This window comes from Oncorhynchus masou, chromosome 13 (assembly GCF_036934945.1).
Source record: "Oncorhynchus masou masou isolate Uvic2021 chromosome 13, UVic_Omas_1.1, whole genome shotgun sequence".
NCBI lineage: Eukaryota > Metazoa > Chordata > Actinopteri > Salmoniformes > Salmonidae > Oncorhynchus > Oncorhynchus masou.
Genome location: NC_088224.1, coordinates 64083195 through 64108399, shown reverse-complemented (window position 1 = coordinate 64108399; position 25205 = coordinate 64083195). Strand labels below are relative to the sequence as shown.

The window sequence follows — 25205 nt, the reverse complement described above, 5'->3', positions numbered from 1 at the left end:
GAAGGATCATGTTACTTCCTCCTGGAGAAACATGTCAGGCCTAATTCCATTCAAACAGGCAATAATGGGCTTTCCCCAAATCCCTGCAGTCACAGCCCAGCCCCTTTGGAGCCCTGCTGCTCAGAAAAAAACTCAAGGGAAAAAAACATCTGAAGCTCCATCCCACTGTAACGGTAACTAGAGAGTTTACTGTACTGTTACTCAGTTAGACAAGATAGAAGATCCCATCGGTTCAGAGTTTTCCCCCTCCTACCTGATGTCCCTTTCCTGGCACTGCATGAGACACATCTGCTTTGATTTCCATATATATCTTTGTTACGTGAGTGCAGTACGAGCAGATCCTCAGAAGACGGGCCGAACATGAGCCCTGTTCAAATCAGTAACAGCGGATGATGTAGCAGAGAGAGAGATAGAGGTCAGGAGAAAAGATGTGGAGACCAGATGCCCAGCATATCGGCACCGTCTCTCTCACCGTAACGTAATGTGAGGTGGAACTGTGTTCTCTAGCCTGGTGCAGGCTGTCCCACACATTTACATTACATTAGCAGACGCTCTTATCCAGAGCGACTTACAAATTGGTGAATTCACCTTCTGACATCCAGTGGAACAGCCACTTTACAATAGTGCATCTAAACCACACTACAGGAACTATGGCACTAACATGCTACCATACACTATTTAGACCATGGCAATCTACATTCACAAATGTTTATCCTGAAATATTTTGAATTTTGCATCGCAAACAATGTTTGCTTTTCTGCTACACATAACTAAAGAGCCTCAACCTCTGTTCCAAAAGGCTGTGTGGAACTACAGAGATTTTCTTACTGTTTCTGAGATGCAGAATCTAATTTGTTAGCCTCTTCTATGCATGAGATTCAGTTTGGTTTTATACGTGACACTTGGCTAGCATTGAAAACTGGGAAACTTTTCCCCTTTTATATTTATTTTCTTTTTTTCTCTTTGTATTTTGAACTGTGGCCTGTGTTTTCCCTTCCATTTGCTCCTCAGTGAGTGAGCAGAGAGCCCAGGATCCCACAGTGCAAGGCCCTCTCCTCTCCTCCGCTCCCAAACGGCTTTTTAATCATTCCCAGATAGGGTAGTGATGGTGCTGGGGAGAGGGTGGGGGGTGCTGTGGCCTTGGGTCCGTAGCCGCTCTAGGCTCAGTAGATGGCTCCCCTCTCCTCAGTCATCTGTCAGTGTGCGGACGGAGGAAATGGCTGTATTTAAGGCAGAGGATACAGTTTCATCCCCGATTACATCTCTCCTGTGTTTACCGATCTGTTCACAGAGGAAGATCTCGTCCCGAATGTCACCCTATTCCCTATTTAGTGCACTACTTTTGACCAGGGCCCATAGGGCTCTCCTCAAAAGTAGTGCATATGTTGCCATTTGGGATGCATCCGAAGAGAGCAGGCACACTCACACATGCAGGGCAGAGATTCAGCTTTTTATTGCCAGCGCATCTCTTTGAAAGGATTCAATGACCTTAATGCCTTCTTTGTTTTGTTACTTCAATTAGAAAAAATCGAATGTGCGATGTCCATTTGAATTGCAACGGAGACTGGCCTTGCAGAGAGATCCATGTGTTTCTCAGACACTCTGTCGCTTTTTATTGCATTAAAGGGGCTGATTTTATTGTACAGGTTTTTTTTGTTTTGGAAATGTTTTTCTGGTTTGTGAAGCTTTCGTGGCAAAGTGTTCCATAATTGTTGTTTTATTACTACGTTATTGTTACTTTATTGCCTCCATGGGATTTTTATTGAAAATTATCCCATTGATATGTTTTTATAGCCATTGCCGAGTAGCACTGATTAGAATGTAATGAGCTCTGGGCTTTTACGTCTTGAACTGTTTACAGACGGTGTTTGAATAGCAAAAGCGACAGCAGACAGCCCTGTTTCATTCTGTGGCAGAGGGGTAAGTATTTGAAGTAGGTGTTGTTAGTACACACGCAAGCTATCAGAGAGTAATATAGTATTCTAATCCAAGTCAAAAAGTTTTTGCCAAAACTAAATCTCTCCAGCGTCTTGAAAAGGTAACCCCACTTAACTGAAAGGCTTTGTCTGACATACAGCCATGGAGCCAGTAGAAACAACTAACTATCCAACGTTCCTCCTCTCCGCTCCTCTTTCTATCTCCCTCTCCTCTTCTTCTCTTCCTTCTGTCTCAGGAGTGGCAGAACTCGATCCAGAAAAATGCCGGCCTCGCCTTCATCGAGCTCATCAACGAGGGAAGGTATGTATCATATTCAGACACAGACACACCAAATGTCTTACTATCCTTGTGGGGTCCTAAAATGTATTTCCAGTCTAGATCCTATTTTCCCTACCCCTAACCCTGAACATAAATCTAACTCCTAAACCTAACCCCTAACCCTAATTGTAACCCTAACCCCTAAGCTTAAAATAGCCTTTGTCCTCGTGGGGACATGGAAAATGTCCTCACGAGGGAGATGGTTCCTTGCTTTACTAACCTTGTGGGGACTTTTGTGGATTTCTGATACACACACCAGCTCTGAACAGGTTGTTAGGTCCAGTGGCAGCAATAGATTAGCAGTAAGCTGCTGGCCCCTAGAGCGTGGGGTGCTGTACTGTGTCATGTAAGAATTTTTGTGCTCTATAGGGGTTAAGGTAAATAAGATTGGTGTGACAGAGTGATGTAGCAATATCAACACGATAGTGTTTCCCCTCTATCTGTTTGTTCCCCACCCCTCCCTGTGAGTGTAGCAGGCTCAGATCAGGCAGGGTGTTATAGAACAGATCAGCCTCCAACTCCATCTGGTGACCCATCTGTGTAACCCTCTTACATCCAAACTGCCCAGCTCCAGCCCTATACCCCAGCTATACCCCAGTGCAACCTCACTGTTCCCAACCCAGCACAGTCTTAGCCTTCTCAGGCACCTCCTGTCTGGCCTCTTTATCCAGGCCCCCTGTCCAGCCTGGATAAAGAGCCTTACTCAGTGGGGGCCACTCTGCCACTCTGCTGCACGGCTACTCTATCACTCTACTGCTCTGTCACGTGGTGCTGTCCAGGGTGCTGCTGGCAGATCTAATTTCTCCTGCATCTGAGTTGCGTCCCAAATGGCACCCTATTACCTATGTAGTGTGTAGTGCTGAGCGAATAGTTATTTTTGAGGTTGTTTTGGTTCGATTATTAAACTATTTTGAATTTGGTTTCAATAAATAAATAAATAAAACACAATGCACAATGCGCTATGTGTGTTGAATGCTGTAACAACACAGAATAAAACAATTCATAAAAATTCCATGATGGAAGTGACTGCCCATTACTCCTTATCACTTAATAATAATTTATTCAAATGATTTACTTTAATAACATATTTCAGGTGTTGTGTATTTTACATTTGTTTTATTTGATTACTTATTTATTTCCTTCCAAGTCATAATCAGCTGCTGCTTATGCTGTCTGACAAAATCACAATTTTAGTTTGTTCAAAGTAAATAAGGCATACTTTTATGACTGCTGAATACCAACTATCATTCACTTAGATTGTGTATTTTCAGGAGGCAACTGCTCTCTAATCCCTCTCCATCGTGCATTCTTCTCTCCCTATCCATGTCTGCCCACACTAACCTAACGTAGCAGGCTTAAAATAAACATACAGACCAGACAAATAGGCACGCAATGGATTATGGTCGTTGTTGTTAGTTATCACGTTTTCTGCGCTGAACTCTGTAGAATATTGGCCTGTTGGAAACAACAACTCCCTAGTACATCGCACAGTTCGAGCTTGATTTGATTTATCTCTAGAGAATTTGCGCAATGTGCACATTGAGCTCACAGAAAGAAGCAGAACTAAATGAAATTCAAATAATTTAACCAATGTCAGTCAATTAGTTGCTTAATAACAGAATTAATTCCAGTTAATCGCTCAGCACTAGTAGTGCACTATATAGGAAATAGGGTGCCATTTGGGACGGAAACCTGCTATCTCTAAACAACCAGCATACCAGCCAGCTGCAGTCCACTGAACTATAATCAACCATCTAACCAACCAGCTGCAGTCCTCTGAACTATAATCAACCAGCTAACCAACCTGTCCTGTAGAGCTCTCTAACCTATCAGCTAACCAACTAGCTAAACTAACCAGTTAACCAAATAACTACAATCCTAGTTTAGAACACTAACGTCTAAATAAGAGGAGATAAAGAATTGTTCAGAACTCAGAGTGTAGTTGTAGTTTAAAGCTTGTTGACACTAGTATGATGAATGCAGTTCTGAGGCCTCTCCCTGAGACAAAGGATGCTTCCCAAATAGCATAGTACACTAGTACACCACATTTAACCAGGGCTCTATAATGGAAATAGGTTGCCATTTGTGATGCAGAAAGAGGGTATCAGAAGCCTTGTAATTGAAACAAAGCAGACCTAATTTGGTGTAAAATGGCATAAAATCTCCACATAGTAGCCTGGCTGTTTTTGATTATTAAAAAGATTGAAGCGAGGGTAGAAGCAGGTGGAGTGTACACCAGGGAGGCTGAGGAGTCAGTCATGGGAGGAGAGGAGGCAATCAGGGCCAGAGACGACAGGGAGAGATGGAGATGAGGTTGGAGGGTCAGAAGGGAGGGGTTTGTGTGTCTGTCTATATTTCTGTGTGTTCCATGTAGTTGTGTCATGCTAGGAAGGACCACATCATTGTGTTGACTGACTGACTGTCTAGTATTCTGTCTTTCTGTCTGTCTGTTCCATGGTTCTGTGTCATGCTATTAAGGACCGCATACGTTGTGTTGACTGACTGACTGTCTAGAGTTCTGTATCTGTTCCAGATTGCTGTGTCATGCTATGAAGGACCACATCGTGCGTGTTGCCAACGAGGCAGAGTTCATCCTCAACAGACAGAGAGCAGAAGACGTCCATAAACACGCTGAGTTTGAGGTACAGTACCTTATCTAACCTAGTCAACTGACTACAGCAGCCTCGCCAGTCCTTGCTCTGGAGTGACTGACTTCAGTGGTGCATCCCAAATGACACCCTGTTCCCTACATAGTGCACTAATTTTGACCAGGGCCCATAGAAATAGAGTGGCATTTGGGAGCCATCCCGGGTCTGTGAGAGAATAGTGCTGGATTAGCAGCAGCTCAGTACTCCTGTAGTCCCTGTGTCTCTCCAGGAGGATTATGGCCCTATCATTAGGCCACTCTAAGGGATTATAATAACCAGCCTGCTAGCAATATTAGTAAGCAGACTAAATGATACGCCAGCTTCATTCATATCTGGTCTTTATTAACTTTAAGCCCGTCCAACAGTGTAATGAGTCTACCCCAGGGACGGTACTTACCCCACATATCAAACACACTGCCTGTTCTCACTACAAAGCATCAGAACACCAACACACTCATTATTGATTTCTGTAGGAATTAGAGGTTGTCTGCAGTAATTAGACAGTATCTGCATGCCAAATGGCACCCTATTTTCTTTATAGTGCGCTACGTTTTTATCAGGACCCAATAGTCTCTGGGCAAACGTAGTGCACCATATAGGGAATAGGGTTCTGTTTGGGGCGCAAAGAGTCTTTAGTAATGCCACTTTCTATGTCTAATGAATTCTTTATTAAATGGAAGGAAGCCTAAGAAGGAAAGGAGAGAGGAGCAGTTTTCTGAACTCAGGGAGATGCTCTGTTTAGAGGAATGTCATGCCTCTTTTAGACAGCAGGTAGAGCTGCTCTCTCTCTTTCGCTCTCTCTCTCTCTCTCTCTCTCTCTCTCTCTCTCTCTCTCAATATATATATATATATATATATATATGTTTCTCTCTCTCTCTATATATATATATATATATAGATACAGTATTTAGTCAGCCACCAATTATGCAAGTTCTTCCACTTAAAAAGAAGAGATGCCTGTAATTTTCATCATAGGTACACTTCAACTATGACAGACAAAATTAGAAAAGAAATCCAGAAAATCACATTGTAGGATTTTTTATGATTTTATTTGCATATTATGGTGGAAAATAAGTATTTGGTTAATAACAAAAGTTTATCTCAATACTTTGTTATATACCCTTTGTTGGCAATGACAGAGGTCAAACATTTTCTGTAAGTCTTCACAAGATTTTTACACACTGTTGCTGGTATTTTGGCCCATTCCTCCATGCAGATCTCCTCTAGAGCAGTGATGTTTGGGGGCTGTTTCTGGGCAACACAGACTTTAAACTCCCTCCAAAGATGTTCTATGGCGTGGCTAGGCCACTCCAGGACCTTGAAATACTTATTACGAAGCCACTCCTTCATTGCCCGGGTGGTGTGTTTGGGATCATTGTCATGCTGAAAGACCCAGCCACGTTCCATCTTCAATGCCCTTGCTGGAAGGAGGTTTTCACTCAAAATCTCACGATACATGGCCCCATTCATTCTTTCCTTTATTCGGATCAGTCGTCCTGGTCCCTTTGCAGAAAAACAGACCCAAAGCATGATGTTTCCACCCCCATGCTTCACATTAGGTATGGTGTTCTTTGGATGCAACTCAGCATTCTTTGCCCTCCAAACACGACGAGTTGAGTTTTTACCAAAAAGTTATATTTTGGTTTCATCTGACCATATGACATTCTCCCAATTTTCTTCTGGATCATCCAAATGCTCTCTAGCAAACTTAAGACGGGCCTGGACTTGTACTGGCTTAAGCAGGGGGACATGTCTGGGACTGCAGGATTTGAGTCCCTGGCGGCGTAGTGTGTTACTGATGGTAGGCTTTGTTACTTTGGTCCCAGCTCTCTGCAGGTCATCCACTAGGTCCCCCCGTGTGGTTCTGGGATTTTTGCTCACCGTTCTTGTGATCATTTTGACCCCACGGGGTCCCATTTAAAAAGATGAGGGAGGCCTGTAATTTTCATCATAGGTACACTTCAACTATGACAGACAAAGAGATATTGCATGGAGCCCCAGATCAAGGGAGATTATCAGTGGTCTTGTGTCTTCCAAGCTGCTTACCTATTGCAGATCCAGTCTTCCCAGCCTGGGGCAGGTCTACAATTTATTTTCTGGTGTCCTTTGACAGCTATTTGGTCTTGGCCATAGTGGAGTTTGGAGTTTGGAGTGTTTATTTTTTATTTTTTTTATTTCACCTTTATTTAACCAGGTAGGCTAGTTGAGAACAAGTTCTCATTTACAACTGCGACCTGGCCAAGATAAAGCATAGCAGTGTGAACAGACAACACAGAGTTACACATGGAGTAAACAATTAACAAGTCAATAACACAGTAGAAAAAAAAGTGGAGTTTATATACAATGTGTGCAAAAGGCATGAGGAGGTAGGCGAATAATTACAATATTGCAGATTAACACTGGATTGATAAATGATCATGTACAGGAAGAGATATTGGTGTGCAAAAGAGCAGAAAAGTAAATAAATAAAAACTGTGGGGATGAGGTAGGTGAAAATGGGTGGGCTATTTACCAATAGATTAGGTACAGCTGCAGCGATCGGTTAGTTGCTCAGATAGCTGATGTTTGAAGTTGGTGAGGGAGATAAAGGTCTCCAACTTCAGCGATTTTTGCAATTCATTCCAGGCACAGGCAGCAAAGTACTGGAACGAAAGGCCATTTTTGCTTGTTTGTAGGTGACCAAATACTTATTTTCCACCATAACTTGCAAATAAATTCATAAAAAATCCCACAATGTGATTTTCTGGATTTTTGTTCTCATTTCGTCTGTCAAAGTTGAAGTGTACCTATGATGAAAATTACAGGCCTCTCTAATCTTTTTAAGTAGGAGAACTTGCACAATTGGTTATATTATATATTTTATATATTTATCTTTCTCACTTTCTTTAATTATCATCAAGAAAAGGTAGGGGTGGGATGACACAATGTTGTTAGCCATATTGGAAGTGTCTTACCCAAGTACACAAACGCACGCATGCATGTGCGCGTACACACACACACACACACACACACACACACACACACACACACACACACACACACACACACACACACACACACAGACCCTTCTTCTACCTCTGTTAGTAGTTTGTACATGTGAGGAGTGATGGGTTTCTTATCTTGGGGCAGCAGCCTTCCTCAAACAGCTGTTAGATATCCTGTAGTCCTCTGCTAGAGGCTCCTTGACCTGCAAGACCAACTGGAGGAGACGGATAGATATGCAATGTCACCAGTAGCGAGGGAGGCTGCATCTCAAATGACACCCTATTCCCTGTACAGTGCACTACTTCTGACCAGGGCCCATAGGGTGCCATTTGAGAAACACCCAGAGATTACCTGGCCCTCATCCCTCCTCTGGCCTCATCCCTTCTGTCTGACAACTCTAGACAGTCTACACTTTTCATCCAGCCATGTCTCTACTTTATTACCCCTCAAAACCCCTCCCTCACTCTACCCTCCATCCCCAGACAGATAGACATTTTTACATTAGGTTGGTGTCAGGGCAGCAGCCTCATATCCTGTTAAGTGATAAATAAGGTTTGATATTTGTCACAGCGTCACATAGTAACGTGAGATGACAAGCAGAGATTGAGTTATCTGCCATTTGAAGAATATGTTGAGGCATAATATCCGACACAATTCAAATATAGGGCCGGAAATTCAATTCACTTCCAGCTTCTGTTAGCAAATTAGATTGAGTATATGAGCAGGAAGGAGCAGCCCCGTGGCGATGCAGCAAGACAATCTTATTTTAGCAGGGAGAAGATGAAGTCAGATCCTGATCGACTCCTCTAGAATCTAGATGACCTTTTTAGATGCTTCTACATTGCCTGTAGGAGATCACTGGGTGAGTCCCACCCTATTCCATATATAGTGCACTACTTTTTACCATAGCCATATGGGTCCTGGTTAAAATGGGTGTACTATAAAGGGAATAGAATGCCGTTTGGTACGAAGGCACTGACTCCACTTCAACATAACACATCACACAAATGATAATTTATACATGTAGGCTACAGTACAGGCTACTTCTCTTTGTTATCCAACCTGCCCTTCATCCACAGACACAGTTTAGTTTTATATAGGGACAGATTGTTTATAATGACCCCTATGTAAACAGATGGGATTAAAGCTTTCTAACGGACAAATTCCTCTCTTTTTCTCCATGTGAAACAAAGGACATTAGCAGACGGCAACAGTGTTTAAATCCCTCTTCACTAACATGTCCCCTGCTGATGTAGTGGAGCAGAGATTGGCTCTGTTAACCTTAATAGCTTAATGGCTATAATATCTACTCACACGTGCACACAAACACACACACACACACACACACACACTATAATATCCTCTGTGGATCTATTGAATGGTTTTCATTTATTTTCCCTCACCACACACTTTGTGTAGCTTCCTACCAGATCACACACACACATTTACATGTTTGAATGCAGTATCTAATTTCATAGGATTGCAATGGAGGAAACACAAGGACAGGGTAGCCTAGTGGTTAGAGCGTTGGACTAGTAACTGGAAGGTTGCAAGTTCAAATCCCCGAGCTGACAAGGTACAAATCTGTCGTTCAGTTAACAGTTAACCCACTGTTCCTAGGCCGTCATTGAAAATAAGAATTTGTTCTTAACTGACTTGCCTAGTTAAATAAAGGTAAAATTAAAAAAAAATATGCTAACACCAGACAGACAGTTATATTTGACAGGTACCTTTCAAGACACTCAAGGACACCTTACTTTAAAAGTACATACAATCAAAGTGCAAGTAATATCAAATCATATTGATGGATACTGTCTGGTTTTAGCATAATGTTAAAACCTAGCATGGTGTTAGCATTTTATTAGCAGGGTGTTAGCATAATCTTAATGCTTAGCATGGTTAGCATTATGTTAGCATGGCATTAGCATGGCTATGTTTATAATAAAATGGCTCCTTGTGTTCCCTCCATCAGTCTAACTGTGCCCAGTACACTGCTGATCGGAGGGAGGAGGAGAAGATGTGTGATCACCTGATCAGCGCTGCCAAGCACAGAGACCATGTGACTGCCAACCAGCTTAAACAGAAGATACTCAACATCCTCACCAATAAGCATGGAGCCTGGGGCAGCCTGGCACAGAGGTAAGACCCAGGGCTACGGTATAGAGCTGGGGCTAAAGGATAAGCTTTGGGCTGGGTTATTGGGCTGGGGCTGAAGGATAGGCTTTGGGCTAGGTTATAGGGTTGGGGCTGAAGGATAGGCCTCACCAACAAACACAGAGCCTGGAGCAGCCTGGCAGCTTGGCACAGAAGTACTGACTGGGACTGGGTCTGGTGAAAGGTTTAGGGCTGGGGCTACCTGGAGCTGGGCTGGCCCAAAGGCCAAGCTAAGGCTAGGCTGGATAGCAGAACTCCCAGTATTAGCTGTACTATACATTTAGTGTAGTACTGGGAAGGAAGGACCACCAGCTAATGTCATTTACCCAGCATCCACCAGGATCACATTTAAATGGAGATGATCGTGGACAGGAAAAGGAAGACCGAGCACGCCCCCAACAAACTATCATGATCCAAACACAACAAGACAGTCGTGAAGAGGGCACGGCAATGCCTTTTCCCCCTTAGGAGACTGAAAGATTTGGCATGGGTTCTCAAATCCTCAAAAAGTTATACAGCTGGACCATCGAGAGCATCCTGACTGGTTGCACTTCAGAGGGTAGTGTGTATGGCCCAGTACATCACTGGGGCCAAGCTTCCTGCTATCCAGGATCTCTATACCAGGCAGTGTCAGAGGAAGGACCAAAAATTGCCAAAGTCTCCAGCCACACTACTCATAGACTGCTCTCTCTGCTACCGCACAGTAAGTGGTACCGCAGTGCCACGTCTCGGTCCAAAAGGCTTCTGAACAACTTCTCTAACCCCAAGCCATAAGACTGCTGAACAGCTTCTAACCCTAAGCCATAAGACTGCTGAACAGCTTCTAACCCCAAGCCATAAGACTGCTGAACAGCTTCTAACCCCAAGCCATAAGACTGCTGAACAGCTTCTAACCCCAAGCCATAAGACTGCTGAACAGCTTCTAACCCCAAGCCATAAGACTGCCGAACAGCTAATCAAATGGTACCTGGACTATTTGCTTTGACCCCCCCCCCCCCCTTTTTTATGCTGCTGCTACTCGCTGTTTACTATCTATTATCTATACATAGTCATTTTACCACCACCTACATGTACATATTACCTAAATTATCTCGACTAACCTGTACACCTGCACATTGACTCTGTACTGGTACCCCCTTTATATAGCCTCGTTATTGTCATTTTATTCTTGGTCTTTTATTTTTACCTTAGTTTATTTCGTAAATATTTTCTCTTAACTCTTATTCTTCTTAAAACTGCATTTTTGGTTAAGGGCATGGTGAGAGTTAAAATTCTTGTATTTGGCGGTTGTGACAAATACAATTTGATTTGATGTTGATCAGGGACCAGGTCAACTAACTCAATAACAGACAAAGAGCCTGAACCCCCCTCGGGACCGACCACCGGTCAAACAGTCTGGGGGTGGGTTTGGGGGGGAGTTGTGTGTGTGTGTGTGTGTGTGTGTGTGTGTGTGTGTGTGTGTGTGTGTAGAGTGTTGTAGAGTATCTCAGCAACCCTCTCAGTCACACAGCAGAACACCTGGTGGTGGTTGGTGGTCAGAGTCATTCCCTCCACACCTCTCCCCTGGGCCTTGAAAACTACAGATCCTTGGAGCCTTAGCTCTGCTTCCCACCACACACACACACACACACACACACACACACACACACACACACACACACACACACACACACACACACACACACACACACACACACACACACACACACACACACACACTCAGTGGTTGAAGGGGGCCAGTGCTGAATAGTGATGCTATGGATGCTTAAACCACCAATCTGAGCAGTGTCCATTTGTCCAACTACGTGGAAAATCCTCTAAAGTTGAATTAGGCGTACGACAAGGTTTTGTTCTTAGACCCCGACTACTGTTCGCTCTATGTTTCCCCCTGTTACTGTCACGACGACACATGACATGCATGTTCGTTGGGATGTTGATGACATTGGCCATGATCTGTTAGGAAGCTCCTTATAAAACAAGCTTTTATACCAGGCAAGTATGTTAGGAACAAATTCTGTATTCACAATGACGACCTGGCAAATGGCAAGTGCAGCAAAGGTCCTGTCAAATGTTGCCTTCCTTACAGAAAGAACTCTTTCAGTAATTGACTACCCTCACTGAAACAGTAGCTGGGCTTTCCTTATTGGATTTTGAAAATGCAATACAGATGGTTAAATATGTTCACGGACATACAGATGATTAGCTATGTTCATTAAGGGGATGTTGTTTACTCACATCGATAGAAAACACATCTGGATCATGTTTTGATGGCTTTAGGAATTCTGCTGTGTTGTCAGATGTTTGTTGAGAAAATACAATAAACCTTCATTTAGTTTGTAAGGAGATTTCAATTGATTGAATTGAATGATTTGAGGAGTGTTTTAATGACTGGTACTCTCCATGGGTTGTGTGGCGTATAGATTTAGTGATTTATACATGCATCATCCCACCTGACAAACACAGTCCTGGAAACAGATGCAATTACCTCAGAAAGATGCACATTTACCATCATTGGACCATTCATCTATGGGTAAGTCTGACTCCCAAATGGCTCTCTTTTCCCTATACTGTATAGTGCACTACTTTTGCCCAGAGCCCTATTTCCCCATGCAGCTGTACCATACATATTGCACTACTTTTAACCAGAGTAGACAACCCAAATAGGGAAAAAGGTGCCGTTTGGATGCAAACTATAGTACAGACTGAATTACAGCTGGAATGTTATTATAATAATATAGATATCCTTACCTACAGTAGTTCATGCAACTACATGCCCTACTTCACCCTCTTCCCAGATGTTGGAGCATTGTGTATATATTTGCACACACACAGTATGTTTGGTTGTATGCCATGCAGTTCTGATAGAGAAATTCATAAAACAGACCAAACAGGCGTGTAAGTAAAGTAACCTTGGCAAAACATAGAAGATTGAATTGCGGGCTGCTACTGTAGATTTACGTATTCAAATATTTATAGAATGTATCTCCGGGGATAGATTAGTATTGGAACAAAAGGTTGCTGAGGGGGGAGCATTGTAAATGATTCTGCAAAACTTCCAACAAATACCCAGTAATGGTGGCCTGCTGGAGAAGAAAAATGATGCAATATGTTCATGAGCTCAGGGCAGTGTAGCAGCTCAACCTTATTCAATGCAACATTAACTTTTGCTGCTCTTGTAAAATAGAAAACCCTCCAGCATTCTGAAAGGGCTGTGTGTAATTTGTGACGCTGGTTGAAAGAGTGTGTGTGTGTGTGTGTGTGTGAGTAGGTGTGAATGCTTTGCCTGCACAGAGATTGTTTTTACTTTGACCTTAACTCCCGACGGGAGACGAGCCAGAGGATATTCATCTGTGTTGAGCGTTTTAGCAACATAATTCGATATTTAATATACTCACCCAGGTTCAACTACAGCTCATGACTATAGTGCACATTTTATTGAAAGTTTTTACACAACTATAGTATTTTGAATTAGTAGACACCATTATGATCGTAACTCTTTGTGACGAGGAGACACTGCACATGGACGGAAAGCCAATGGGTGCATCCCAAATGGTACCCTATTCCCTGGTCTAAATTAGTGCACCACATAGAGAAAAGGATGCCATTTGGGATACATACATAGTCTCTCTGCGATCATATAACCTATTATAAGAATTAACCAGATGAGCCCAGGAGGTGGTAGGGCTGTGTTAAACAAGGCAGTGGGATCAGCCCAGGAGGTGGTAGGGCTGTGTTAAGGCAGTGTGATCAGCCCAGGAGGTGGTAGGGCTGTGTTAAGGCAGTGTGATCAGCCCAGGAAGTGGTAGGGCTGTGTTACGGCAGTGGGATCAGCCCAGGAGGTGGTAGGGCTGTGTTAAGGCAGTGTGATCAGCCCAGGAAGTGGTAGGGCTGTGTTACGGCAGTGGGATCAGCCCAGGAGGTGGTAGGGCTGTGTTAAGGCAGTGTGATCAGCCTAGTAGGCTGTTGGATCATACTTTCTGCTTGCCTGATGATGAATGTGCAGTGTATTGAGTCGACATCACAAAATCAATAGTGTTCAAATTGAAACAGTATAGGGTTGTATTGATCTGCTGTGCTAAATCACAATGAGAAGCCTTTGATGCAGCTCTGAGACAGCTCCCCTCCTCCTTCTTCACCCCTCCCTCCCTCCTCACCCCTCTTTCCCTCTTCCTCCTCTCCTCCCTCTCTCCCCCTCCTCCCATCACGGCACCCATTCAGTTTGAGCTTCACACTGATAAATCAAGTTGAAAATTGGATGTTAGAATTTTCTCCAGTGAGAGACTGATTTTCTCTGGCCCCTCCTCCCCCTGCTGCGACCCCCTGACCCCTGTCACTGGATTATAAAGTTCAGCATTGTCAAGAGAAAGGAGACGTCAAGACAAGGCTGATTAATTCATTCTAGAATATTACACAGTGTCTTTAACGTCCAGTCTTAAACTATGATAATAACCATCCTTGAAGACAAGGCAAGTTTGTATTTATCCTCTTATTTACTGTTGTGAATGTCAATATCGTTTCTACTATGTTTTCTGTCATAGTAATAGTATAATATGTTGGCTTTGTTTTTATAGTTCTCATGAAATGGAACTATAAAACCTTTCACTCAGTCACATCTACCTCTGATCTGCCTGCATTCTGTGAACTATCTTTTGACACATGCATGTATTCAAGTTTGATACATACTGGGTTGCGTTGGTTAGAGCGTTGGACTTGAAACCAAAAGATTGCAAGATCGAATCCCCGAGCTGACAAGGTAGAAATCTGTCGTTCTGCCCCTGAACAAGGCAGTTAACCCACTGTTCCTAGGCCGTCATTGTGAAAAAGAATTTGTTCTTAACAGACTTGACTTATTAAATAAAGGTTAAAAAAAAGTGAGTAGTCTGCATCTCCATTGACACTAAAGACCTCCCCTGTCCACCACTGTCTACATCCCAAAAGGCACCCTGTTCCCTATATAGTGCACTAACTTTGACCAGAACCCTGTGAACCATGGTAAAAAATATTACACTATATTGGGAATAGGGTGCCATTTCAGATGCAACCCAGGCATTCCAACATGTTCCAACATGGCCGTCTTAACAGGAAGTAGAGCAGGTGGAAGCAGACAGACAGACATACAGACACAGACATGACGTTCTTTGTTCCAAGGTGTCACTGTTGACATCAGTAGCTGCCTAAATCCCCCCAACCCCCCCTCGACAGACCTTAACCCAACCTGGCTGAGCTATCGATTGTCAACATTGCAACATTGCTCCTGTATAATTACTTTTTCGGTAGCGGAAGGAATGGAGGAGAGAGCGGTGGCATATATTGATCCTTGGTGAGGGGAGTGGAACGGGCGTTTCCCTTGACTAACAGAGAGTTTCATCTCTCAGTCTCTGATGAATGGCAACACTTTGCCTGTGGATAATAACTTAGTGATGGAATGGACCCTTCAGTCACTGGCTGCCTGGCTAAGCACTCCGCTGTCTCGCCTCGCCGGGTTATCCATTCTAATAGCAGCTCTGACGAGGAGAAGAGGAAAGATTGTGGGGGGGGGGGGTAGATCAAGGTCTCTCTGGGTCCTGTGTGAAGGTATATGGAGGACCAGTGAATATGATCCTGCTGGACATGATGGTTCATTTAGAAAATCAATGCAGCAGGAACCCTAACACAGCCTTGGTGATGTCTGTCCTCTGTATCTATGTATATTCAAGAGGGGAAAACAACATATTTGTAGTGGTAGGAAAGTTCCTTTGTTTTAGCTCTTCTTTTTCTGTCCGCTTTTATTTTTTGTTGACCTACTGTACAGCAGCTCCTCCCTGGGGGTGGAGTTAACCTTGCAGCCAGATAATTACCTCTGAAGGAGAGCATTCACACTATCATCAGTTATAGGGGAGCAGAGAGAGAGAAGAGAGAGCTGGGAGGTGAGCCCCACCTCTGATGAAAGATTAATGTTCTACAGCGCTGGCAGGGAGGGGTTCAGACGTACTAAAACTCTGCTGTAGACTGTAGTGTCACTGTTACTGACTGTCACTGACTGTAGTCTGACTGTTACTGACTTTAGTTTGACTGTAGTCTGACTGTTACTGACTGTATTCTGACTGTCACTGACTCTAGTCTCACAGTTACTGACTGTTTCTGACGAGTCTGACTGATTCTGACTTTTACTGACAGTTACTGACTGTAATCTCATTGTTACTGACTGTAATCTCATTGTTACTGACTGTGACTGATTGTAGTCTCACTGTTACTGACTGTTACTGACTGTAATCTCACTTTTACTGACTGTAATCTCATTGTTACTTACTGTCACTGACTGTAGTCTGACTGTTACTGACTGTAATCTCACTCTTACTGACTGTCACTGACTGTAGCCTGACTCTTACTGACCAGTCTGACTGTCACTGACTGTAGTCGGACTGTCACTGACTGTAGTCAGACTGTAGTCGGACTGTTACTGACTGCAGTCTGACTGTTACTGACTGTTACTGACTGTTGCTGACTGTTGCTGACTGTAGTATGACTGTAGTATGACTGTAGTCTGACTGTAGTCTGATTGTAGTCTGACTGTTACTGACTGTATTCTGACTGTTACTGACTGTAGTCTGACTGTTACTGACTTTAGTCTGACTGTTACTGACTTTAGTATGACTGTTACTGACTGTAGTCTGACTGTAGTCTGACTGTCGTCTGGCTGTAGTATGACTCAGTGACAGTCAGACTAAAGTCAGTAACAGTCAGACTACAGTCAGTAACAGTCAGGCTACAGTCAGTGGGGACTGTAGTCTGACTGTTACTGACTTTAGTATGACTGTTACTGACTGTTACTGACTGTATCCTGACTGTTACAGACTGTATTCTGACTGTCACTGACTCTAGTCTCACAGTTACTGACTGTTACTGACTAGTCTGACTGATTCTGACTTTTACTGACAGTTGCTGACTGTTACTGACTGTAATCTCATTGTTACTGACTGTAATCTCATTGTTACTGACTGTAATCTCACTGTTACTGACTGTTACTGACTAGTCTGACTGATTCTGACTTTTACTGACAGTTACTGACTGTTACTGACTGTAATCTCATTGTTACTGACTGTAATCTCATTGTTACTGACTGTCACTGACTGTAGTCTCACTGTTACTGACTGTAATCTCACTCTTACTGACTGTCACTGACTGTAGCCTGACTCTTACTGACCAGTCTGACTGTCACTGACTGTAGTCGGACTGTAGTCGGACTGTCACTGACTGTAGTCGGACTGTCACTGACTGTAGTCTGACTGTTACTGACTGTAGTCTGACTGTTACTGACTGTAGTCTGACTGTTACTGACTGTAGTCTGACTGTTGTCTGACTGTTACTGACTGTCGTCTGACTGTTACTGACTGTTGCTGACTGTAGTATGACTGTAGTCTGACTGTAGTATGACTGTAGTCTGACTGTTACTGACTTTAGTCTGACTGTTACTGACTGTAGTCTGACTTACTGACTTTAGTCTGACTGTTACTGACTTTAGTCTGACTGTTACTGACTGTAGTCTGACTGTTACTGACTTTAGTATGACTGTAGTCTGACTAGTCGGACTGTAGTCGGACTGTCACTGACTGTAGTCTGACTGTTACTGACTGTAGTCTGACTGTTACTGACTGTAGTCTGACTGTTACTGACTGTAGTCTGACTGTTGTCTGACTGTTACTGACTGTCGTCTGACTGTTACTGACTGTAGTCTGACTGTTACTGACTTTAGTCTGACTCACTGACTGTAGTCTGACTGTTATTAACTTTAGACTGACTGTTAATGATGGTATTGATGGTAGTCTTACTCTTAATGCATTAATATGCATTCATTACTCAAATTATCTTATTTCTGATGTATTGTTAGGCTGTTTTCTGAATTTACTTTGAAAACTACAATTGATATACCATCCATGGTAATATGGTTTCCAGTCGCCTCATGTTGATGCAGTTTCATTTAGCTGTGTCTGTCTGTTGATGTAGAATAATGTGTCACCATGGTGATCAAAGACAGTCAGCGATATAGTACAATGATTGACAGACATTGTTTTGTTTTCAGACTTTTTTAGTCAATTAGATGGCTGAATGTTTTTTATACCTGACCGGTTGAAACCTTTCTATCCGTAGGGATCCGTCATCTATGCTGCCTGTTTTGGGAGACGTTTGAAAGCCGATGTTGAATGTTTCTGTAGTAAATGTGTTAAAAAATATCAGTATAATACTGCATGGTTTTTGAGTGACATGGCAGGTTTCAGAAGTATAATGGTTTGGTAGATTATTTGTTTTTGAGAGACCATCATGCAGTACTTCCTAGGGTTGCAAAATTCTGGTAACTTTTCCAAAATTCTCAGGTTTTACAGAAATCCAAGTTGGAAAATCACAAGGGAATAAGCAGGAAATCCAGTATTTGTAGAAAACCTGAGAATTTTGGGGAAATTACCAGAATTTTGCAACCCTAGTTCCTCCATGCTTACATTTTAGGACATGGTTGCCATGTCCCAAGAGCAGAATGGTTTAGTATGTCATGGTAATACTGACCAGTGAATCATGTTAACAGTGACCCAAGCCTAAACCATTGACAGATCATAGACAATGAATAGCTTCCTCTCATTGGTAGATGGACAGAGTGTGGACGGAGGAGAGAAGAAAGACCATTTGTTCTCAGAAGGACTTAATCTGAGAGCTCTGGAGTGTGTTTAGTGTCAGTGTCACGCGGGGCTTGGGGCACAGAGTGTGGGGCGCAGGGCTCGGGGCGCAGGGCAGGGCACCCCCTTCACAGGACAGGGTGTGTGTGGTGAGACACTAACCAGTCCTGCCTCTTTAAATAGACTAGTCACTGATTACTGCTATTTATTATAATTATCCCCCAGTCTCAAATGGAAGCATTTAAAGAGAATATAATTGTGTTTTATTTCATATTTTTTAGCCCTATCTGTCAGGACAAAATGGCTGATGCTGAAAACACTATAGTTATGTTCTAATTAAAACTTAGATAGTTCTAACTGAAACATGTTTTGTTCTGTCCTAACTGAAACATGTTTTATTCTGTCCTAACTAAAACATGTTTTGTTCTGTCATAACTAAAACATGGTTAGTTCTGTTCTAACTGAAACATGGTTAGTTCTGTTCTAACTGAAACATGGTTAGTTCTGTTCTAACTGAAACATGGTTAGTTCTGTTCTAACTGAAACATGGTTAGTTCTGTTCTAACTGAAACATGGTTAGTTCTATTCTAACTGAAACATGGATAATTATGTTCTAACTGAAACATGGTTAGTTCTATTCTAACTGAAACATGGTTAGTTCTGTTCTAACTGAAACATGGATAATTATGTTCGAACTGAAACATGGTTAGTTCTGTTCTAACTGAAACATGGTTAGTTCTATTCTAACTGAAACATGGTTAGTTCTGTTCTAACTGAAACATGGGTAGTTCTGTTCTAACTGAAACATGGTTAGTTCTGTTCTAACTGAAACATGGTTAGTTCTGTTCTAACTGAAACATGGTTAGTTCTGTTCTAACTGAAACATGGTTAGTTCTATTCTAACTGAAACATGGATAATTATGTTCTAACTGAAACATGGTTAGTTCTATTCTAACTGAAACATGGTTAGTTCTGTTCTAACTGAAACATGGATAATTATGTTCGAACTGAAACATGGTTAGTTCTGTTCTAACTGAAACATGGTTAGTTCTGTTCTAACTGAAGCATGGTTAGTTCTATTCTAACTGAAACATGATTAGTTCTGTTCTAACTGAAACATGATTAGTTCTGTTCTAACTGAAACATGGTTAGTTCTGTTCTAACTGAAACATTGTTAGTTCTGTTCTAACTGAAACATGGTTAGTTATGTTCTAACTGAAACATGGTTAGTTATGTTCTAACTGAAACATGGTTAGTTCTATTCTAACTGAAACATGGTTAGTTCTATTCTAACTGAAACATGGATAATTATGTTCTAACTGAAACATGGTTAGTTCTGTTCTAACTGAAACATGGTTAGTTATGTTCTAACTGAAACATGGTTAGTTCTATTCTAACTGAAACATGGATAATTATGTTCTAACTGAAACATGGTTAGTTCTGTTCTAACTGAAACATGGGTATTTCTGTTCTAACTGAAACATGGTTAGTTCTGTTCTAACTGAAACATTGTTAGTTCTGTTCTAACTGAAACATGGTTAGTTCTGTTCTAACTGAAACATGGATAATTATGTTCTAACTGTAACACGGTTAGTTCTGTTCTAACTGAAACATGGTTAGTTCTGTTCTAACTGAAACATGGTTAGTTCTGTTCTAACTGAAACATGGTTAGTTCTGTTCTAACTGAAACATGGTTAGTTCTGTTCTAACTGAAACATGGTTAGTTATGTTCTAACTGAAACATGGTTAGTTATGTTCTAACTGAAACGTGGTTAGTTCTGTTCTAACTGAAACGTGGTTAGTTCTGTTCTAACTGAAATGTGTATACTTCTTTTCTATCTGAATGATTGTCCCTCCAGAGGGTTATGGTTCATATACAGTAGAACTATCTGTATGACCTCACCAGAAATAAACATGTTAGAAATAAACATCAGAACCATGGTCCAGTTTACCGCCTTGTTTGAAGAACTCTCTGGAGTGAACACTCTTAACTGGGTCATTGACAACGTGGTCAGCTGTAATTGTTTGTTGATATAATGTTTTTTTGTTTTTCTAACAGAGATATGACCTTGATGGGGGGCAGCATACAACAGCCAGGCGGTAGAGATGGTATGTGTCTCAAATAGCACCCTTTACCCTATGTAGGGCACTACTTTTGACCAGGACCCATAGGGCTTTTGTAAAATAGGGTGTAATTTTGGACGCAAACGTGGAGTGAGGAGGTGAGAATAACCTGACAGGCTGGATACAGACAGTTTCTCCGTCTCTGCTGCCTGCTTCTCTGTCTGTCTTTCTGAGTGGGTGCTAGTTATTGTAGCTGCACTTTGACATACAGTATTATAAGTAGTTATTTTAGCTGCACTTTGATGGACAGTTCAGCCTTAAACAAGCCTCTAATATTATCTGCAGGCAGCAAAGCGCAGGCCTGACAGACACCAAGTATTAGTATTATCCTGCCCTATTCCTCCCTTCCTCTCCTCCTTCTCTCCTCTCCGATGAATAATCTCAATGGAAAATGGGAGGAAGTGGAGTCGTGTCATTGGTACAGAGTTAAGTCACTATACCACTATATATAACTATACTTTACTACTATACTATAACTATACTATATCACTATACTATAACTGTCCCCAGTGCCAATACAAGCCTAGTTCATCACTACAAACCAGCTCCCACTGTCCTAGATTGGGCTGTATTTGTGCTGGAGAAATTGTTTTCAATCCTTTTATTTCCCTCTTCACCGTTTTATTTTGAGTCATGGCTGTCAGGTTTTACTGCCTTTTACAAACAGAACACATTCCCTGTGGAGCGGGGGTGTTAAATCTGTCTCCACAGCCCCAAGACACACACACACACAGACACACACACACACACACACACACACACACACACACACACACACACACACACACACACACACATTCCGGAGATATGGGATTTGAATACACAGAGGAAAAAGGAGAGAAGATAGTCTTTTTACACATTTATTGTGCTGCACCTACAATCTAAAAGCTTCTGTGAATAATGGCCACCATGTTTCCTCTTGGATATCAGGTCTGGAAAATTAGCTTTTAAAATGCAGTTTGAAATCCATTTGTGTGATTGATGTGTGACAGGGCTAATAAATTTAGCCAGTTTCTGGGAGGCTTGGCCTCAGTCATTCTTTATGCCTGTCATGAAGCCCCACTACGAGGGGAGAACAGGGGAGTGGAGAGCCAGTCAGTCCTCCTCACAGATCCCATTGAGATAAACTGGCTGTCACTGCTTCGCACTTTACAGTCTCTATTGATGAAATGTTCAGTATATTCCAAGGGCGCACCTCGTCAAATGATTTGATTCACTATTGTGTATTTACCCTCATATCATTTAGTAGCATTTGTCTGTTTCTACAAGTCTAATGTTAGCCTAACATCAATAGAAGACCTTGGCTGGCAGACATATACTAAATCTTTGTTTTAGTATCAAACAGACTTTGTAACCCGCCTGGAGTACATCTGTGTCTGAAGCTGTTCTAGCGTCACATTATTTCCCAGCATGCATTTCTCTAGCTCATGCATGAAATGAAGCTTTGTTGTGCTCATATTGGATTCAGCAAAGCAGAGAAGACATATAGCTTCAGATGCTGAAGAATATCGGACATGTCCTAATAGATGGATTTTAGTGAATTTATCGATGAGAACTTCACAGTTTTAACACCTCTCAGTTTGTAATCTGTCTTTGTTTCCTTCTCTCTTACTCTGCTCCGAATATACTCTTGGAATACACTTAGAATACCATCAATACACTTGCAATACCATCGGTACACTCAGAATACCATTAGTATAATCAGAATATCATCAAATTCAATACACTTACAATACCATCAGTGCAAACAGAATACCATCAGTATACTCAGAATACCACACAGAATACCATTCAGTATACTCAGAATACCACACAGACTACCAAAAATGTCAAAATAAATAAAGATTTGGTCACACAAAAAACAAATAAAACCCTCCCGCTCCGAATACTTTCAATACACTCAAAGACTGAGGGAGGAACGATATCGCTCTCTGTCTCTCTCACCTTGGCCTCTCTCTCGGGCTGTGTCTCAAATGGCACCATATTCCCTATATAGTGCACTACTTTTGACTAGAGCCCTTCGGAGTCTAGTGTTTTAGATGTGTGTCTGTGAGCTAACTTAGTTAGCCCCCTATGGGAGCCATTCCCCAGAGCCCCCCAGCACCAGACCATCCAGTCTGCCTCCCAAATAGCATTCCCTATATAGTGCACTTCTTCTTTAGACCAAGACCCATAGTATAGGGTTTGCATAGGGTGCCATTTGAAAGACATCCCGGACCGCCCACACTGAGCTGCCTGGCCCAGCCTCAGCCTCCTTCAGTAATGCAGGTTGGCACGAAGGTCCAGAACCTGTCTGGTGCCAACCACACAGTTTAGAGTATCACTGGCCCCTCTCTCCTTCTCCTCTCTCCCTTTCCTCCTCCTCCTCATCTTTCTATTTCTCCTTTTCATTCACTACTAAACCACCTCCAAAGTGAAAGCATATGGTGGGGGATGAGGTTGGGGTGGGGGATGAGGTTGGGGTAGGGGGTCAGGGGGAGAGAAATCCTCATGTTTGCTTGGTTAATCAGTCCTTGTAATGTTGGGGTTGGTTTGTTGAATGTTTGATTCGTATTATCTAGATACAAATGAAAACATTTTGGCTTGCAGTTTAGGTTGCTGTACACAAATGATTATCAAATCTCACGCATCATATGTGTTTAATGTGTTTAATGCGGTGTCGAGGAAATGTTCAAAGCAGCTCCTCCCTCCCCCACCGCGGTTGGCAGTCTATTTGTAGTGAGAATTAGGGGTTATAATCTGTAACAGTAATCTCTCCTCTGCCTTCAGTGTATTTCCATTTTTCTGGCTGTGTAATCTAGCGTTTACAATATAATTTACGTGGATTCGCCTCTCCACCTACTGACATCTCTGTTCTTCTGCTTCAAGCCTGCTGGGAGACTGACAGACAGGGGACAAGCTCTAGGCACACTGATACTCTGCACACACACTCACACACTCACACTCACACACACACACAGTTGATTGATGCTTAACTGAGACTGAGCTCTCGTGGCTGTCAAAGGCCTGCTAAGTCTCCTGAGCCTTCAGTTTACTGACAGTTGTAGATATTAAATTCATATTATATTCATATTATATTCATAGAGCGGTTTGGTGATGTGATCCCCTTGTAACAAGTTAATCTGTTTAGACTGACTCAATATTGGGGGGGACTATACAATGGTAGCCCTGGCTGCTAGCCAGATTGCCAAAACTGGAGGTGGATTGGTAACTGGGCAGCTGTCTGGGTTGATGTTGTTGTTCTTGTTTTTGGTGGTGGTAATACATTCTGACTGGATCATTTTTAAGGTGGAGGTGGAGGCATCATTTTAATATGGTTCTGTACTGGTAAAAGGAAAATGAAAGAGCCCTGGTCGAAAGTAGGTCGCTATACACTGAGTGTACAAAATATTAGGAATGGCTCTTTCCGTGATATCAACTGACCAGGTGAAACCAGGTGAAAGCTATGATCCCTTATTGATGTCACTTGTAAAATGCACTTCAATCAGTGTATATGAAGGGCAGGAGACAGGATAAATAATGATTTCTAAGCCTCAAGACAATTGAGACGTGGATCGTGTATGTGTGCCATTCAGAGGGTGAGTGGGCAAGACAAAATATTTAAGTGCCTTTGAACGGGGTATGGTAGTAGGTGTCAGGCACACAGGTTTGAGTGTGTCAAGAACTGCAACGCTGCTGGGTTTTTCACACTCAACAGTTTCCTGTGTGTATGAAGAGTGGTCCACCATCCAAAGGACATCCAGGCAAGTTGACACAACTGTGGGAAGCATTAGAGTCAACATGGGCCAGCATCCATGTGGAACGCTTTTGGCACCTTGTAGAGTCAATGCCCCAATGAATTGAGGCCGTTCTGATGGCAACTCAATATTCGGAAGCTGTTTCTAATGTTTTATACACTCAGTGTATAGGGAATATGGTGCCATGTGGGACACGGTCAGAAGAGAAGGAGGACTTGTGTAGTTCCTCACTCTGGTCTAGATGGAGAGGATGGAGATGAAGCACATGGTCCATTGATGTGACTGAGGATCTTCTCAGACCAAACTGTCATCTGCTCTACTTTAATCATCACTCTCTCCCTCGCTCCATATTTCTCTCCACAGCTTCGTTTTGAGTGCGTAAATGACTTGCAGTGATTTTCTACTTTTAGTTCCCCTTGAATGAAACACAAAGCCTTTGAAATGTGTCCAACCAGAGCTGCACTTAGTAACCTGATGCTGGGCCCACTGCTTAATGGTTTGCATTAGTCAAGCAATAAAACTATCCTCCTTCCCAGGTCCTCCCTGCAAATGTTGGAATAATCATTTTTTACCAAGATGGTTACCACATGCTGGAGCTGTTCCCTTCTTTCTCTCAGGTTTTCAAGGCTCTAATTTGCTGTTATTAATAATGAATA

General features: G+C 42.4%; 1 protein-coding gene across 1 annotated transcript in view; it reads left to right on the top strand.

Moving 5' to 3' along the window:
• Nucleotides 1-25205, top strand: part of LOC135553390 (neurobeachin-like) — a 334327-nt gene that overhangs the window by 146044 nt on the left and 163078 nt on the right. The window contains exons 37-39 of the mRNA XM_064985529.1: nucleotides 2174-2238; nucleotides 4790-4898; nucleotides 9862-10028. Coding sequence (XP_064841601.1) covers nucleotides 2174-2238; nucleotides 4790-4898; nucleotides 9862-10028 — 341 coding nt within the window. The remainder of the gene's footprint in view (nucleotides 1-2173; nucleotides 2239-4789; nucleotides 4899-9861; nucleotides 10029-25205) is intronic.